The 18,275-nt window shown below is 36.8% G+C and overlaps 2 protein-coding genes across 5 annotated transcripts in view; one reads left to right on the plus strand and one right to left on the minus strand.

The window, feature by feature from the left end:
- Nucleotides 1–1,500: 1,500 nt before the first annotated feature.
- On the plus strand, nt 1,501–11,687 carry LOC107700471 (anoctamin-9-like). Its single transcript, XM_016502132.1, has 24 exons — nt 1,501–1,734; nt 4,145–4,201; nt 4,562–4,693; nt 4,777–4,922; nt 5,003–5,052; nt 5,957–6,015; nt 6,135–6,220; nt 6,309–6,443; nt 6,576–6,669; nt 7,287–7,347; nt 7,437–7,519; nt 7,608–7,712; nt 7,817–7,981; nt 8,074–8,110; nt 8,202–8,313; nt 8,392–8,449; nt 8,592–8,689; nt 8,847–9,043; nt 9,274–9,426; nt 9,521–9,668; nt 9,813–9,926; nt 10,056–10,149; nt 10,597–10,709; nt 10,858–11,687. Exons 1-24 carry the CDS (start codon nt 1,714–1,716, stop codon nt 10,898–10,900), a joined length of 2,361 nt encoding a protein of 786 aa, XP_016357618.1. The 5' UTR covers nt 1,501–1,713; the 3' UTR covers nt 10,901–11,687.
- A 627-nt stretch (nt 11,688–12,314) lies between these two features.
- The window catches only part of LOC107700470 (plakophilin-3-like), a 29,170-nt gene continuing 23,209 nt past the window's right edge, over nt 12,315–18,275 (minus strand). For 2 of the 4 annotated variants that reach the window (XM_016502128.1, XM_016502127.1), the window contains 4 exons: nt 17,564–17,717; nt 16,908–17,103; nt 15,134–15,221; nt 13,660–13,846 (listed from right to left, as the gene is read on the minus strand). In XM_016502128.1, the coding sequence (XP_016357614.1) occupies nt 13,805–13,846; nt 15,134–15,221; nt 16,908–17,103; nt 17,564–17,717 (480 nt within the window). In that variant the 3' untranslated portion in view covers nt 13,660–13,804. Of the gene's footprint in view, nt 12,613–13,659; nt 13,847–15,133; nt 15,222–16,907; nt 17,104–17,178; nt 17,303–17,563; nt 17,718–18,275 lie in introns of those variants that run through there. The other 2 variants (XM_016502130.1, XM_016502131.1) reach the window with 2 other exon arrangements.

The following is an 18,275-nucleotide window of genomic DNA, read 5'->3' on the forward strand; positions in this document are numbered from 1 at the left end:
ATTCACATTGTTTCTAGATTATTGTGTAGAGTGATCAGATGCATTTTAAATAATTGCTAAAAGCTTCATTGGCCATAAAACGAACTTTAAACAAAAAAATAAATTTAGCTGTTTTTTGATCCTGACACAAAATTATCAGCTAACATTAATTGACTAATCATATCAGCAGCACCTGAAAGAACCATTTACCGGATCAAGACCTTCAAGGAGAGAGGTTTGACTGCAGTGAAGAAGTCTTCAGGACGTCCCAGAGTGTCCAGCAAGCGCCAGGACTGTCTCCTCCTGAGGAGTTGGCTACAGAATCGTGTCACCAGCAGTGCAGAGCTTGCTCAGGAACGGCAGCAGGTTGGTGTGGGTTATTTTCTCTGAAGCTCCCTTCCGACTGTTTGGCACATCTGGAAAATCGATTGTTCGGAGAAGAAATGTGAACACTACCCTGAGTCCCATGTTGTGCCAACAGTGAAGCATCCAGAGACCATCCATGTGTGGGTTGCTTTTCAACCAAGGGAGTGGGCTCTCTCATAATTCTGCCCAAAAACACTGCTATGAATAAAGAATGGTATCAAAACGTCCTGCAAGAGCGACTTCCAACAATCCATGAGCAGTTTGGTGATCCGTCCATTTTCCAGCATGATGGAGCACCATGTCTCAAAGCAAGAGTGATAAAGAAGTGGCTCGAAGATCAATACATTGAAATTTTGGATCCGTGGCCAGGCAACTACCTGGATCTCAATCCCATAGAGAACCTGTGGTCAGTCTTCAAAAGGCGAGTGGACAAGCAGAAGCCCACAAATTGTGATCAACTCCTAGAACTAACAAGGCAAGAATGGATCGCCCTCAGTCAGGATTTGGCCCAGAAACTAATATCCAGCATGCCAGAGCGAGTTGCAGAGGTTAATATTATATATTATATATTATATATATATATATATATATATAATTTATTTTATTCTTTTTTTTGCCAATAAAAGCCGTTAAAACTTGTGGGGAAAATAATCTACAAATACTGAAGCAGCAAACTTTGCAAAAACTTTGCAATATTTCTTTACCGGATTCCAGGGGTTAAAGCAAGTATTTTCTGTGCGCCTTATAATTTTGAAACTACAGAGTGAAAATCTGACCAGCTCTGCGGCAAATTATAACAATAACACATTCAGAGCTCAATGACTTTTGGCAGTAAGGTCTGTGAACTGTTTTAAGGAGAAGGCAGAGTTAAGTTTCGATGTCACGTTATCAGTACTGATGTACATGAGTCGTGTATAATTTTAACTGACGAACTTGGCACTAAGTTCAGTCAGGCTTTTTTCAAATATGTGGAATCATTGGCGTGTTAGTACACATGTAAATATGTGATATTGTGGTTTTTGTATGTTGTTATTATTGTGTCTTCGTTTGGACCGAGTGTGTCCTTTATAAAAAAGTTTGATGTGTATCGACAGTAAAGAAGCTCAGCCCCGCCCTTCCACAGAAAGCGATGACGTCTGTGGTCTCACCTGTAAAGGTAAATGGCATGAGCACACCGTCGTGCTTGCGGATTTCTTAAACATGAGTCGGGAAATGCGGAAGTTCACACTGCTTTCGATCGGTCTCTAGTTAGTTTTAATTTCTCGCATTAGTTAGAGCTGGTCTTCGGCTATGTGAGGATAAAAGAAGAGACACTGACGTCAGTCTGCCTGAACTTAACAGAACTGCTTTGAAAACTTTGATCTGAGGATGTTCTTCACTGATCGAGAGGTACAGTGTGTGTGTGTGTTGCAGGTGCATAGGTAAAGGCCTGTCTAATTGATTTTGAAGTGTTTATCCATTTAATTGGTCAACGTGAGACTTTTGATCGCTCATGTGAAGGAAAAGGACTAGTGCTGTTTTCTGAGTATTTAGTTAGAACTATTTAGAATGAGAAATGCGCTATTAATCATTTTAAGTGTACAGTAAATTAAATATAAATATATCATTTTCAGTACAGTAGACAGCAGTAGCAGTTTCTGTTGCACTCACCCTGTCGTAAACATTGGCTTTCACCACTACTAATATTACTGTAACATGTTCCACAACATATAGAGAGGCAAGTTACAGTAACCGTATATCCCATAGGGAGGTACATGTTTTTGTTTACGGTCTTCTGTCAAGCAAGAAAACTTTTGATATGACTATTTTATTTTTGCTTAGTGAATGACTCATTTGGATTATTAAAACGTGTGTAGTGTAGTTATTTCAGACAGGTTTAACAACGTTATTTATGAGGGATTCATGTCCACAGAAAAGGACCTCTGAGGAACACTCATCTGACCTGAACATCTTGTTGCTGAGAACTTTCAGGTGTATGCTTCAGAAAAGAGACTTTGCTGTGACTAAATATGTTTATATACACTCATGTTTACGTAGACAACTCATTAATGTGCATTTAATTGCTTTAATCTTGTGTGATGCATAACAAATTCTTTATTACGGATGAGATGTTTTAGACTCATTATTAATGGATGTTGCGGCGGAGTAAAATTATCATGCGTTTGTGTTGCGTAAAATGTGTGCAAATACGGAATGAATAATGGTGCTGTTGTGGTTAAACAGGTTATTTGTCATGAGGCTGTGCTGCTTCTTTAAACATCATAGAGCAAGAACATACTTTAATTATTGTGACTTCGGTTAATAGTTATGTAAGGCAGAGGTGAGGAATCAAAATCCTTGTTCTTAGTGGTTCCTCAGTCTTTCTGTCTTTCCGACAAACACACTCAGACACTTGTAGTTCTATAAATGGTTACCCAAAGGCATGTCTTGACCTGTTGTCACACCAGCAGTAATAGATGCAGTCAAAGAGAAAGTAAAATGTAGAACAGGAAGAAAGAAATCTTTAAAAATATAATTTGACAAAAAAGTTCAGTTTTTTTTTAACTTAGACTGATTTGTTTCACATCTTTTAGTAGCAACAGTGTTATAAAAGATATGCAATAGTAAAGATAATCCCGTAATATAATTCCCATCCCATTGGCTTCGATTCCTATAAAAACACATGGGTTCTGAAAGACTGTAGGCCTAGGTGAGCTCCACTGAAGTCCAGATACACTTGGGTCCAAATATCTGACACGGCTAATAAAATTAAATTATAATTATTAATTATAATAATAAAAAAGTGTAATTATAAATTATACTGTCAGCGTAACAATGTGAGTGAAAATCTTAAAGAGACAGTTCAGCCAAAAATTCTGTCATTAATTACTCACCCTTAGTCGTTCATGCCGGTCAGTCTCTGCTGCCATTCACAAAAGTATCAAGACGCATGCGTGTGCATTCCTCTGCTTGTAAACAAGGTGCAGCGCATCCGGGTTCTACGTAGGAACTCCGGCTCCTGCTCAGCAGCATCATACGCATGTGTTGTGGTACTCTCATGAATGGTGGCAGAGACTGACTGGAAGAGAAGAAATTGTTTAATAAAGTAATTATTTTTGTTTTCTTTGCGCACAAAGTATTCTTGTAGCTTCATAAAATTACGGTTGAAACACTGATGTCACATGAACTGTTTTAAGGATGTCCTTACTGCGTTTCCTGGCCTTGAATGTGGTAGTTCCCTAGCTGTCTATGCAGGGTCAGAAAGCTCTCGGATTTCATCAGAAATATCTTAATTTGTGTTCCGAAGATGAACAAATGTCTTACAGGTTTGGAACAACATGTGGGTGAGTAATTAATGACAATTTTTATTTTTGGGTGAACTATACCTTTAATTGTAAAAAAAAAAAGCATGAAAAAAGTCTTTTGGATCCCACTGTACAATATGGTCGATTTGCTTTTTACAGTATAAAGCAGGTTAGTCATTTGGTATTAATGTCCGGCTGTCACTGTAATAACTTGCACGAGAATGGATTAGAAATTTGCGTTTGAATTGAAATATGGTTGGCGTCACAAACAAATGCCAGTTTGCATAATGCACATTTTTCTTTACAGTATGTCATTTAAAGAGATTGAGTCGATTTATTGCAAGTACGTAGAATACATTGAGAAGGCTTCTGCTGTCCACAAAACACGAGGGACAGTGGGAGTAGATGTAGATTTCTGATTCTGACTGAGGGAGTTCACATGTACACTAAAATAAAACATTGTTTTATACAATTTATGCATATAAAATGTTCTTTACTTATTCTTTGTATTGCAGGATGATGTGGCTCTGTATGAGCTGGACAATGGAAATGAGCCTTTACTTCCCTCACAGGTAGGAAAAGAAACCATGTGACGTGTGCATTTGTTGGCCAACTGGCTTCGATACCACAGTCACCACAGTTGTATTTCAACAGAAGCACATGCTCACTTATGATAAATACACATGCAAAGCACATGCTGATGTTATATCTTACCACACTGTGGTTATAATGCCACATTCACATCAACACTTGCCCTGCATGATCTAAACTTCCTGAGAAAACCAAGTGACAGTCACAGACACAAAACCAGACAGCAATAATACAGTCAAACATCTGATCAAAAATTTATATTCACAGAAAAATAGTACAGTATGCCTGCAACCAGATTCTTTCAGTCTTAACCTAGTTGTTACTGCATTTGTTTCATTCAGCGTAACTTATATTTTCCTCGGTTATATGACTATGTCCTGGTGGCTCAAAAAATGGAGGATATGGAGGACCAAATCTTCAAGAAGCAGGATGCCTTTATCTGCGAACTGAAACAGAAGAACATTAAAGTGACTGTATGTTATGTCACTGTCACACGCACTAGTATTGTGTCAGTTAAATTGAACTCTTACTCAAGGCTCTCGTGATTGTTCAACAGAAAATTGAACATGCTGGAAAGGTGTTCTTCGGTGTCTGTGCACCTGAGGAGATTTTTGCAAAGTACAAGTACTTGCTAAAGGTGTCTGATGCCTGTAACTGGAGCGGAGAGCAAAAGTGTGACTTGACTGTCTCATTCTGCACCAGGTGAGGGTCACAGTAAGCATTTGAAATCTGTTGTTCCATTCAAAGCTTTTGTAATTGGTTTCTGTTTCCATGTTTCATAGAATCCGGATTGTCCACTTTGTCTTGAACAATACGTTTATAGGATCAGGAGGTACACTTTTCCTCTTGCAAAGCTCCTGCTTTCTCTGTCTTTCATTCTCACTTTCAGTTCATCTTTTTTTCCCATCGTTGTCTTATTCTGAACCTAAAACTAACTTACAATACCTTATACTCACCAAGGCTGTATTTAATTGATCAAAATACAGTAAAAACTGTAATATTGTGAAATATTATTAACATTAAAAATGACTGTTTTCTCTTTTAATATATTTTAAAATGTAATTTATTCCTGTGATGGCAAAGCTGAATTTTGTAGCAGCCATTATTCCAGTCTTCAGTGTCACATGATCCATTGAAAATCATTCTAATATGCTGATTTGCTGCTCAAGAAACATTTCATATTATTATAAATGTTGAATTCATTTGTGCTGCTTAATATTTTTGTGGAAACTGTGATACATTTTTTTTCTCGTATTTTTGATGTATAAGAAGTTCAAACGAACTCCCTTTATTTGAAGAATTTTTTTGTAACGTTATAAATGTCTTTATTGTCCCTTTTGATCAATTTAAAGGGATAGTTCACCCAAAAATGAAAATTCTGTCATCATTTAGTCTATATTAGTGAACTATATCCCTTTAATGCATCCTTGCTGAATAAATGTATTTATATCTTTCAAAAACTAAGTAAATCTTACTTACCCCAAACTGGTTGTAAGATTTAGTTTTCATCTTTAAGCCTTTCAAACACTTAGTCTACCAAAACAGCTTTAGATAAAATGGGTATAACGTGATACTAAATTGAATCTAAAAGTGTTTGCTTAAGCACATATTAAAAAGCCTCAGAAATAAATAGAAACACCCATCCATGTTCAGTTTGTTTTAAGAAATATTAAAGGGACGAGGACTGAGCCTCTCTAATATAATCAATGTCTCTATCGACTGTTTTACACTGCAAGAGGGCCTTAGAGACCTGCTGTGTCAAGGTGCTTTTGAGTCCATCTTCTGTCTGCATGAGGTAAATGGCTTCAGTGTAGATGAATGTAACAAATAAGGGCTGAAAGACAAGGAAATCATAAATATCTGAGCTTTTTATTTTAAAAAGTTGTGTTAAACATTGTTGACTCGTCTCTTTAGAAAAAAGAGCAGAAAAAACTAAGGAAGAAGTGGGCAAGCTGGTTTGCAGTAATGAAGCTTTTTCAACAGCCTGTGACTGATATCAAGTAAGTTCTCCTTGTTTTATCTTATCTTGTTCTACCTTGATCGTTATCATTTTTTTTAACACTGTCTGTTTGCACATGTAATTTTTAGGGACTATTTCGGGGAGAAAGTGGCACTGTATTACCTGTGGCTGGGCTGGTACACGCGCATGCTCGTCCCTGCAGCTGTTATTGGTATTGTTGTGTTCTTGTATGGCCTTGCCTTCTTCAATACAAGTCCGCTCATGTGAGTATATTTAGAGCAAAGAGATTCACGTGAGTGTTGAGGTGTAGAGACAGATGACAGATCAGATTCAGACCGACTAATCCGATTTTAATCTACACCCAATTATCTCTAAATTGTGGTGTTTTCTTACAGTCATGAAGTCTGTGACTCCAACATCACCATGTGTCCAAGATGTGACATAAGATGCAGCATGTGGAACCTGTCTGACACCTGTACAAATGCCAAGGTCAGTGAATAAACAAGTCGCAGTTTAATTATAATTCAGTACTTTTCGACACTATTAATTGTTGTGTGTATATATGCAACAGGTAATTGTGTTGAAAAGGGCTGAATAGTATCGGACACTATCGTTCAAAGTTAGGTGTTGGTAAGATTTTTGAAAAAGTCTCTTATGATGACCAAGTCTGCATTTATTTGATCAAAAATACAGTAAAAACAATAATACTGTGAAATAATATTACAATTGAAATAACTGTTTTCTATTTTAATATATTTTAAAATGAAATTTCCTGTGGTGGCAAAGCTACATTTTCAGCAGCTATTATTATCCAGTCTTCAGTGTCACATTATCCTTCAGAAATGATTCTAATATGCTGATTTGGAAACAGTTCTGCTGCTTAATATTTTTTTTTTCAGAATTCTTTGATAAATAGAAATGTCAAAAGAACAGCGTTTATTTGAATAAGAAATATTTTGTAACATTATAAATGTCTTTATTAAAGTCTTACTAATCTTCCTGACCCCAAACGTTTGAACGGTAGTGTGTATTCAGAATAAATGGCACTATTATCTGTCAGTGCATTTCTGTGTTGTCTTGACGATAGTGTAAATGCTTACAAACAGGTGAGCCAACTATTTGACAATGAAGGGACAGTGGCTTTTGCCATGTTCATGGCAATTTGGGGTGAGTTTTTCCCCATTTAGCAAAAATGAAATACAAATTCCTATGTGCTATGACATAGATACTGAAGTACTGTGATGTTGTTTGACTAGCAACCCTGTTCTTGGAGCTGTGGAAGAGACATCGAGCTCTGCATGTGTCAAAGTGGAAAGTGTTTGACTGGTGCGAGGAGGAGGTAGGGTCATTACTTTTTTCTCATCATCACTTTTAGCATATTTAATGTGCATCTTCTAATGGAGCCAAACAACTTGATCTGTCCACAGGAAGAATTGATTTTGGAGATTGTAAATAACCCTCAGTGTAAGCCAAAAGAGTTCAGACATTCCTACCTGCGCAGCATCGTGGTGCTTCTTTTGGTTACATTAGTGGTGAGAAACTTTTTTTAATTTTAGTTTTACTATATACACACACACACACACACACACATAAACAAGTAATGTAAAAAATAATATCTTATCTTCATTGTGTTCAGTTGGTGGTGATCATAGGTCTGGCCCATGCTCTGGTCATCTGCCGTGTTTTAACTGCAATATTGTTGTCCCAAAGTGAGTGGGACTTTTTCCGTGATCATGCTACCACAATAGCCATGTTATCTGGAGCAGTGCTGCACTACATTACTATTCAGGTTATGACTCGGGTAAGTACTGATAGAAAACTGTCTAATGAGAATAAAACATTTGCTTGTTAATGAACATTCTGGAAGAAAATAATACATTTGTTTCTTTTCAGGTCAACAAAATTGTGGCATTTAAACTGTGTGAGTTTGGTGGGTATTAAATATTTTTTTACATAAAATCAATTACATTAATAAACTGACAAACTACTGGTACCAATATGTAATTACTGTTTATTTGCAGAAAAGACCCGCTCTTTTGCAGCCACAGAGAAGCACTTCACAGTGAAGATGTTCACATTTCAATTCTTTACTCTCTTCTCATCTCTATTTTATGTGGCGTTCTTTCTAGGAAGGTAATTGTGCGTATGTGCTTTTGTAGTTATTTACTCTTATGGCAGGCTATTCAAAGTGTCTCTTTATGCTGTACTTAGGATCAATGGCTATCCAGGAAACTATGTTCGAATTGCAGGAAAATGGAGACTAGAAGAGGTGAAAGTCATGCCAGTATTACTGTACATTATATGTACATTTATATTTAGAAATGCTTATTTAGCTATATTTATGCATTTGTCAGATACTTATTCAAAGTGTGATTCTAATCTAACTGCAAACAAATATTTCTTTGATTTAGTGTCATCCAAGTGGCTGCCTTACAGACCTCTTCATCCAGATGGCTGTTATTCTGGTGCTCAAACAAACAATCAACAACATATTTGAGTTCACAGTGCCGTAAGTGTTTTCTGAAATACTGTATGCACTAAAACCAAACAAGATAAAATCCTCATATTTTTCCAGATTGCAGAAAAAAATGACAGTGCTTATTGGACTTCTTGGATTTCGCTCTCATTTTCTATCTCTGCTTCTTTTCCTTTGTTTGTGGCCACAGCTGGTTAAAGCTCTGTTTTAGGCGGACGAAAGCCAAGAAGATGCGCAGAAAGTGTGGTAACTGTTACCGGAAGGCATGTCGAGAGGAGGAGGGCAACTTCAACCTATGTGACCTCTGCAAGCTTCGTAGTTGGCTGGACAACTACGACCTGAATGATGTTAATGCTTTCAGCTTGTTTAATGAGTTTTTGGAAATGGGTTCGTATCTCTCTCGATTACCTGTTTTCAGCACAAACTAGTTTTACAGCACCGCTGACTTACCAATAACAACCAATTTGTTTACTGTAATATCATTTTTGGATTGCAAAGATTTATTTTAGTTATATTTTGACATTTGTTTGAGTGAACTTTACAGTAAAGCCACATGCTTTATTTGTGGTAATGTTCACAAGTCATCCACTAACCTGTACTGTTCTCTGTGTCATTAGTTCTTCAGTTCAGTTTCACCACTATTTTTGTGGCTGCGTTCCCTCTGGCTCCCTTATTGGCTCTTATCAATAACATATTTGAGATCAGACTGGATGCCATCAAGATGGTCAGCCTTGAGCGCCGCCTAGTGCCCAAAAAGACAAATGACATCGGTGAATAGTTACTGTATTTGTGCAGTGATGATGATGTGTACGTCAGTTTTCAGCATCAAGTAAACACATTGTGCCATGTATTCTCCTCTGGCAGGTGTGTGGACTAGAATATTAGAAGCTGTCGGGGTGATGGCTGTCATTGCTAATGGACTAGTGATTGGGATTTCCTCTGACTTCATTCCCCGTCTGGTGTATCGTTATCATTATGGACCTTGTGCTACCAGCAATAGTACAAGCATGGAGTGAGTAGTAAACCAAACAAACAGTGTTTTCCACCTTTTCATCTCACCACAACTTATTGGCAAAGAAGTGTCAAATCAAAAAGTTTGTTCGTATATATGACGCTAGATTACTGCTGTAATGAGTACATTTATTTTGTCTGATAGCTGTATGACAGGATACATCAACAACACTCTGGCAACAGCATTCATGTCCAATGACAAAGTGAGAGAGGACTTCAAGGATTTGATAGTGAATGGATATAATATTACGCAGTGCAGGTGACACTTGTTTTGTTGGTTTTGATGTACCTTTTAATAATGCAGATGAACTTGATTGGTTTGTTCAATAAGGGAATGCTTCATGTCATACAGTGTCATTGCATTGAATGTGTATTGTGTATTCTACAGTTACAAAGACTACCGCAATGATGAAGACCAGAGTCTCACCTCTCAGTTTTGGCTCATTCTGGCACTCCGCTTTGCCTTTGTTATTCTGTTCGAGGTACAAATATTAGAGCTATTTAGAGTCCCCATGAAATCAAAATGAAAGTTTTTTGGGTGTTAGTATCAATATGTTAGTCTTAAGGTTATCTATAAGGCAGTGTGCTTCAAAACAGTGACACAATTCGCATTTAGAAGATATAAGCATTCAAAGCTTGCAGTTCGTCACTTCCGCCAAAACGGCTCAACTTCAACGGCTCTAGCCCAAGCGGTGATATAAACGAACGCTATTGGCTATTTTAAAAAGGGGCGGGGCTGCTTGATATGTCCCCGCCCTGTCTTACTGTTTCAGTTCAAATGACGTCAACACACAGAGTAATGCTGCGTGTTTCTAAGCATTTCAGGGGACCTTTAACTTAACTTTCTGTTTTATTTATCTTTTAACGCGTTACTGTGTTGATTTTTGGTTAAACATTGTCTGAGATCTCCTGTGCTTCTCTCCACTCAGCATGTAGTGGTGATGTGCAAATTTATCGCTGCCTGGTTTATACCTGACAGTCCCATCAGAGTGAAGAACGACAGGCTAGACGACAAACTGAGAAGACTGAAAAAGGAACTTCAGTAAGTATTTTCATGTGACTGAGATATAACTCTTTCTCACTGCTTTGCATTGTTGTAAAGTTATATTAAAATATTTAGGAGTCCAGTTATAAGCCTCAACAGAGAGTGTGGTGCTTATTAACTGTTCTTGTTTTTCTGTCTCTAACAGGGAAGCAAATGCAATCTATAACAGCAGATGCACTGAGGTGTGAACGATGAAGGTTTCAAACCAGATTCTTTTATATCAGAGATTTGAAAACTTGACTTCCATGTGCACAACAAGACTTTACACACTGAAGATTTCTGTTTTTGACTGGGATCATTCTCACTTGCATCCATACGTGGGATGTATCTCTTCACTTCACTACTTTGAGAGCCATTATTGGAGCTTTGCTCTCTTTGCAGTTTACAGTTTTCCCTCAAGATGAGTCATATTTGCTCTGCTTCAGAGGGATGCACCATACATTTTTTTTGGTTGCATCATAAATTGTTTCTGAGAAATGAAAGAAAATTTGCCTTTTGCCTGTGAAAATGTAAAATCAAACAGTTTATTAGTATGAAAAAGTCCAACAAGCCTAAAAGTATCCATTAATTTTGTTGGCCAAAAAATTATTTTATGATGATTTATGTTGCCTAGAAGAATATTTTAACAGGATATATTTATATGTTTTGGTGTTTACTTTTAAGAAGTAAGAAATGTGTTATGCTCTTTACAGTGCTGTCCATGGCTTTCTAAACAACTGTCGTTCTCATTAAATATAAATATATTTTGATATTGTATTTTTGATACGGTCCTATTAATGTACTCATTAATTGTGTTCCAGGAATGAAGTAATGGGGTGAAATAAATGTTTAAGTTGAAATAAAACGGTCAACATTTTTTCCTCCATAAAGTGTCAGTAGACATGCATGTCTACACTGCTGTGCTGCTTCAGACAAAGAATGATAACTTCTATTGCACAAAGACATTCCATTAGTTACTTTTGACCAATGTGTTTTGTCTTATTCTCTCAGTTGCTTAAGATAAGCCAAGTTATATTAGGTTACTTCCCTCTACATAATTTTGCAATAATTTAATAGTAGAAATAATAGTAAATGGAATGTTTGGATGTTGTTGTTCTTTCCTTGTTGTTTGCCGTCTTGGAATATTCATAAATCTTCCTAAAATATCAATATATCTTACTTTTTTTTTATCTACTATTTGAAGATATATGGAAGTGAGATGAGACAGATGTGTCTCATCTTGTAATGGAATGTATGCATTCACTCTTTTTATATAAAACGGCAGATTTTTTACAGTACTTTTTTTAACCACTGCTTCCTCTAAGTGTTGCTGGGTCACACACATGGAACTGAGTAATTTCATGTGTGCATATTTCTGTGGCTGCGTTGGGCTTCTCTGTTCAGCCAAATATACTTGGCTCATACCACTTAAACCAGATATGCATAAAATGTGAAGTGCCTTTGTAATTTAGAGACATTAAAGGTCTTAATCTTCATTTTAAATGACCATTTTCCTCTTGCAGATAAATTTTACTTCTGTCTTTGAGATTTTTTTGTCTTTAATGTTTAGAGAGTAAACAGTTAGAACCAGTTCTCTGTTAGGAAAATGCTTGGCAGAAGATCTTTAAAAACAAACATTGCACTCTCTGTTCTCTCCCTCTCTTCATCCACTGAACTCTGTCTCTCTGAGTAAAGTTAGGCCAAAGCTCTTTGTCAGTGTTTTACAATTCTGTCTCTATATTGAAGAGAGAGCCGTTTTGGTCAGTGGTTGCTCAGGATGTTCCTATGCACTCAAATAAAGACCACAATTGTACACTGACCCATAATGAATTCCAACCTATCAGCCATTGGCCTCAAGAAGCCTTCCAAAAAAGAAGAAAAGAGGTAAGCATGCACAATACTTTTTTTTTGTATCAGTTCCCTTAAAATTCCCCTGGAGAAAAAAAAAAGGATTGACTCAATAGATGCAGAAAGAGGGAGATTCTGAAGAAAAGGAGAGAGGGAAGGAGATAAAGTACATTAAAGCACAAGAAACTGAAAGCAATGTAGTTCATGTGTTATATTTGTGTGAGGTGGAAAATAAAATTGCGTGCACATCAAACTTGAGAATTGATTTTTTTTCAAGAAAGTATCAAAATCATTGGTGGTTATTTGTTTAGTCTTTGCAAGTGGCACACAACAAGGCAGGAAATAATTTTGCTACACAATTCTCTGGAAATTACTTATACAAATGTTCAAATATGCATTTATTTCATATGGCAATACGTTTGTCATAATTGTGCTTTCAGAGTAAGGCTTTAACAAGATACTTAACTTCAAAGGTTTATTTCAGATATAATGTCATTCATATCCACTTTTGCACTCAAAATCCAAGGCTAATATAACTGTAACAACCACAACAGCCTGCAGCAGTGTTACATGGAAAGCAAAAATTGCATATATTTATTGCAAAACCAACTAAATCTGTTTCTTTAGTTGTAAACAGCTACAACATTTTAGTTCACAGTTCATTTCAGTGTCTCTTTCTAGACTTCATGATTATAGCCTTTAAACTGTGAATTTCTGTGTGCAAAATACAAAAATATATATTTAGGATAAGCTGGATAAGCTGGACAGGCTTATATTTCAAATCTATGTAAAAGAAGCAGGTCTGATGAAAATGAGTTAGTCTTTGGAGTAAGGTGTTGCTAAAGGAACTAATGGCTGTTAATGTTTCATGTCTATACGCTGCCTTCTCTCAAACAGGCCTCAGGTTCATATCATTAATTTAACCATTCAACCACACACACAAGTGTGCATTTCGGCCTGTCTGTTAGACTTAGTGCTCTGCAAGCATGCTTCTATATCTCCGGCATGTTGTAATACTTAAGGGTGCCGCTGGCTATAATTTATACTCTAGTAAAAACTTTAGAGTTCACTCACTCCACTACAGGTCACAATATGTGTGTGTGTGTGTGTGTGTGTGTGTGTGTGTGTGTGTGTGTGTTTGTGTGTTTGAGCGAAATAGGCTGATTGCATTTCTCTTGTGACTTTGGTGGTAAAGATATGTAAAATCCCATGGACGTCTAATGCCATCTTGTCCAATGAGTTTAGCACTAAGTCATGGACAGAGATTAGATGGTCATATCTGTGAAATCTCGTCTTGTGAACCCTTTCTGTAAAAAAAAAAAACAGAAAAAGAGAATTTAGTAGCAATTCTAAATTGGTAGTATATAACAGGCTAAATATAAAAGATAGTAGTCATATAATGCTGAAATTGGTACATTGTATAAGGTGATGGAAAGGAAGTTGCCCAAACTTACATCAAAATGGAACATCATGCATTCCACTATCACATTTCACATGGACCATTTCACATCTGACCAATGACATTCTGAACACCACAGACAGGCAACAGACTTTAACTAGTCTTAGCCGCAAACACATGAACTGCCCACAGTTCATTTACTGACCATCTGATGCACACTACACATAAAAATGGCAAGAGCTGGTAAAAAAAAAAAAAAAAAAGCCTATTTGGTAACAAAGTACTGGCCTGCAACAATGAGTGCTTCCAAGAAAGAATAAAATCACCGGATTGTACAGTTTGTGAGGTACTTGGAATCAAAAAGTTTTGTTTAGGCTACTACTAGATATCTATGAGTATACCTGTGCTAGATTCTGTGATCAGAATGTGATCGGAAGTACAAATATATAATCCAATTTGTACTTCCGATCACATTCTGATCACAAAATCTAGCTATTTTTTTCTGCACATTCATTCAGTTTATTGTGGTATTAATTTTATATTTGAATATCATGCTGTACAAGGACTTATGGTTAGTCACATATGAGTCAAACAGTATCTTTCTGTGTAACTAGTCAATGTGACTAGGCTTTAACTATTTAATATAACAAAACCGTTAAATGACATGTCTGACACCCATGATACTTTTTTTGGGGGGGGGGGATGTTTACAGTCCTGCTTGAGTAAATTCATTTTGTTGTAAACATGCTCCAATATAATTAAAGACATGAGAAAAGAAAAGTCATTTTAACAGTAAAAACAGAAAAGACAGAAGTGTTGTGTCTGATAATCAGTAATGGGTTGTAGGTAAATATTTTTCCAGCTCAGTTATATAACTGACTGAGAGAGCTGATATCACTTAGGAGAGCATCTGAACAGCTTTACAGTATCCTTAACTGAGCTATTCATACACTGTAACCGCCTATTTTTATCGACTTGCCATAAAAAAAAAACAGTTGACCATTGGCCAAGCAGGCTGATACTTGGTAAGCAAATACACTCAATACCCATCAGTGCAAAGTCTGTATACAGTAAGGTATCCATTTTCATATCAAATTACAGAGAAGAGGCTTTTGGCACACGCCTACTACTTGCGACTCTGAACAGTTACACAGTCATTTGTGCTTTTTTAGCTGGGTTTTACACTGAGACTCACCTGTTTGTAATCTTTGTGAAGTTTGGTGTACTGAAACATGTTGGACAGAACGGTGGAGGCGGCCCTGGCGGCTTTCAGCTTCCCAGGACTGGGACAGAATAAGAAGGGAGAAACGTGAGAAGCAATGCTGGGACATTGTGCCCTTGATTAAACAGCTAAATAATGCAACAGCATGTAGTCTATATTACAACAGTAGTGCTATGAGAGATGGTAGGTGAGGTCCAATATAAACGGATCATTTATAGTATGATTTGTGCCTGAACATTCAAGAAACTTTGCTGATTTCTTATCATATCAGTTGGGTCACAGCTGAACGTCAAAGAAATGATACTTTCTCACTTCAGGTTTAAAGTAACAGGGCTGTAAGCACCATAAACGTTGGGGGGGCCTCCATAAAAGATCCAATATTCAGAATAGTGGACAATAAATATGGGTTATCAAAAGCCAATTCTTACACTAGCACCTCCAATCCCATCTTTTGGCCAGATTCAGCCAGATGTAGCTTTTACTCACAAATGAAAATATTCACATTTGTGACATGCTCTTTTTTTTCTCCTTTTGCATATATAACCAATTACTAGCAGAGGTAACAATTCAAGCCAATCAGCTTTTAAGTACGTCTTGCTCTTTTCACTTTTAGGAGTAGAAAGTTCATAGGAACTGAATTTATTTGAAATAAAACTTTTTAGTAACATTATTAATGCATTTACTGTCATGATCAGTGTTGGGGTAACGCATTACAAGTAATGCGAGTTACGTAATCAGATTACTTTTTTCAAGTAACTAGTAAAGTAACGCATTACTTTTTAATTTACAAGAAAATATCTGAGTTACTTTTTCAAATAAGTAATGCCAGTTACTTTTTTTCCCATTTATTGATTGAAAGCTCTCCTGTCCCCATGTTGAGAGAAATCAGGAGTAAGATGTTACTTTAGTTCTAGAATAAATGTGAACATGCATTAATTCATCTCACTCACAAAAAAAAAATGTAGTTTAATAAAAATTAATAAAAACAGTTAAAAGCAACTCAGAATATGACTCAAAGCTGCAATAATTAAATATGTTAAATAATCCCTTACAGAAAAACCACAAGAATTTCACGTTTTCCACATGTGATCCCATGTGTTTCACACGGGTTTCACATAGGAAAGTACCATGGGTTTCACATTAGAATATACATGTGTTTCACATGTGATCTCATGTGTTTGAAAATGTTCCAAAAATACACATTTCCCATGTGTAAAGCACACATTTCCTACGTGCAAAGCACATGTTTCACATGTGATTTTCACATGTTTTCACATGTGCAGAATCACATGTGTATGTGACCACATGTGTTTTTGCACATGTGAAATTCATGTGGTTTTTCTGTAAGGGATACAAATATCCTTTATGTATTTAATCCCATTTTATTAACCAATTTGCTACCACACTAATAAGCAAAAATTCCACAAGATAAACTAACATTTCTTCTTTTTTTTTTTTATTGCTGAAGAGTGTTGAACCTTCTTCTTCTGTGTTCTACTCTACAGACGTGAATTTACATTTCCTTCAGCCTGAGGCTTTTGGTGTGAAAGGGCTTTTATATTTGCCAAAAACAGAACTTTTTATATTAAAAGCAAACAAGCAGGCCCAGCCCAGATATAAAAAGTAACGCAAAAGTAACGTACCGCATTACTTTCAATAAAAAGTAACTAAGTAGCGTAATTAGTTACTTTTTTAGGAAGTAACGCAATATTGTAATGCATTACTTTTAAAAGTAACTTTCCCCAACCTGTTGTCATGACATGTCTTAATGCTGACCAGCTTGGGTAGTCCATCAAAGTAAGTGATATCTCTCGCAGCTAGAGAGCTTCCTGTAACCAGGTTGTTGAGAACCCCACAGATGTTGACCACCACCTCACTAGAAGGTTCTTTCTGATGCCCATCACTGGGGAGTTTGTTCACAAGAATATTCACCACTTTGGTAGCTATGGATAGGAAGCAATTACAAATTTAGCTGGAATTGCACAAACAAAAACAGTGAATGATATGTGTGTAGTGTGACTAAACGGGCGTCCTGTGGCCCAGCGGGGGTGGATTATAGTGAAGCAGAGAACTGAGGTCAGGGTGGGGATAAACGGGCGGCAGCGGATACTGGAAATGACACAAGTATGAGTCTGATGGGAGCTGAAAAGAATGTGTGGGAGTAAAAACAATGTGTAAGAATTCCATTTAATACTATGAGGGGGAACGGTGCACTCTGGGAAGTGAGAATAAAAATACAGATTGTCAGAGGGTTTTTCAGTTATCGCCTTGCACAACACTTCATGTAGGTTTTTGCTGATTTAGACATTTTTTTTGCCAGAATTTTGAAATCTTGGCTGGGGTGTTTTACACATTAAGATGTGATTAAAGCCAGAGAGCTGGAGCAGAAAGTCATTCACTAACCCATATCAGCTTTGTTTTTGCAGTGTCGGGAGAGGTTCCTCAGCAGACCTGTGAGAGAACGGAGCTCGGCATCTGTGGGGTTTCGCAACAGGTCGAGAATCACCGGCAACATCCGCTCCTGCTCCAGCGCCACACGACACAACACAGAGGCCCACTAAGAAAGAACAAAGGAAAATGGTGAGTGAAGGAAAACAAGAGAGACAGAGAGCAATCAGTTATACAGTCTGCCAGATAAAACACAAAGACACACGCACTCTTAAAAATAAAGGTTCCAGATGGGGGATTTTACAGAGATGTCACTGAATAACCTTGATTTTTAAGAGTGTAGGAGAACAGCGAGAAATGGGATGGAAAAATAAAGAGAAACATGCAAAATGAATAAGAGTTTAAGAGCACACTGGAGCACTAAAAGTGATAAATAACAGAGATAAAAGTGACACATTCAGCTACTATTAAGATTACGTTACATAGTGCTGGGTGGTATGACCAAAAATTTATATCACGGTATTTTTCAAAATTATACCGGTTTCACGGTATATGACGGTATTTTTTTTTCATGCATGACCGGGTGTTAACCATATTTTCTAATGATTGAGAGAAGAAATACTGCAGTATATTGACTTAGAATGCCCTATTCTACTGTCATGATGAGTGAATATTGTCAAAAAATACCACACTAAATAGTGACTAAACACGACCCCTTTTAATACAT

This window comes from Sinocyclocheilus anshuiensis, unplaced genomic scaffold (assembly GCF_001515605.1).
Source record: "Sinocyclocheilus anshuiensis isolate Anshui unplaced genomic scaffold, SAMN03320099.WGS_v1.1 scaffold154, whole genome shotgun sequence".
In the NCBI taxonomy this organism is placed as follows: Eukaryota; Metazoa; Chordata; class Actinopteri; order Cypriniformes; family Cyprinidae; genus Sinocyclocheilus; species Sinocyclocheilus anshuiensis.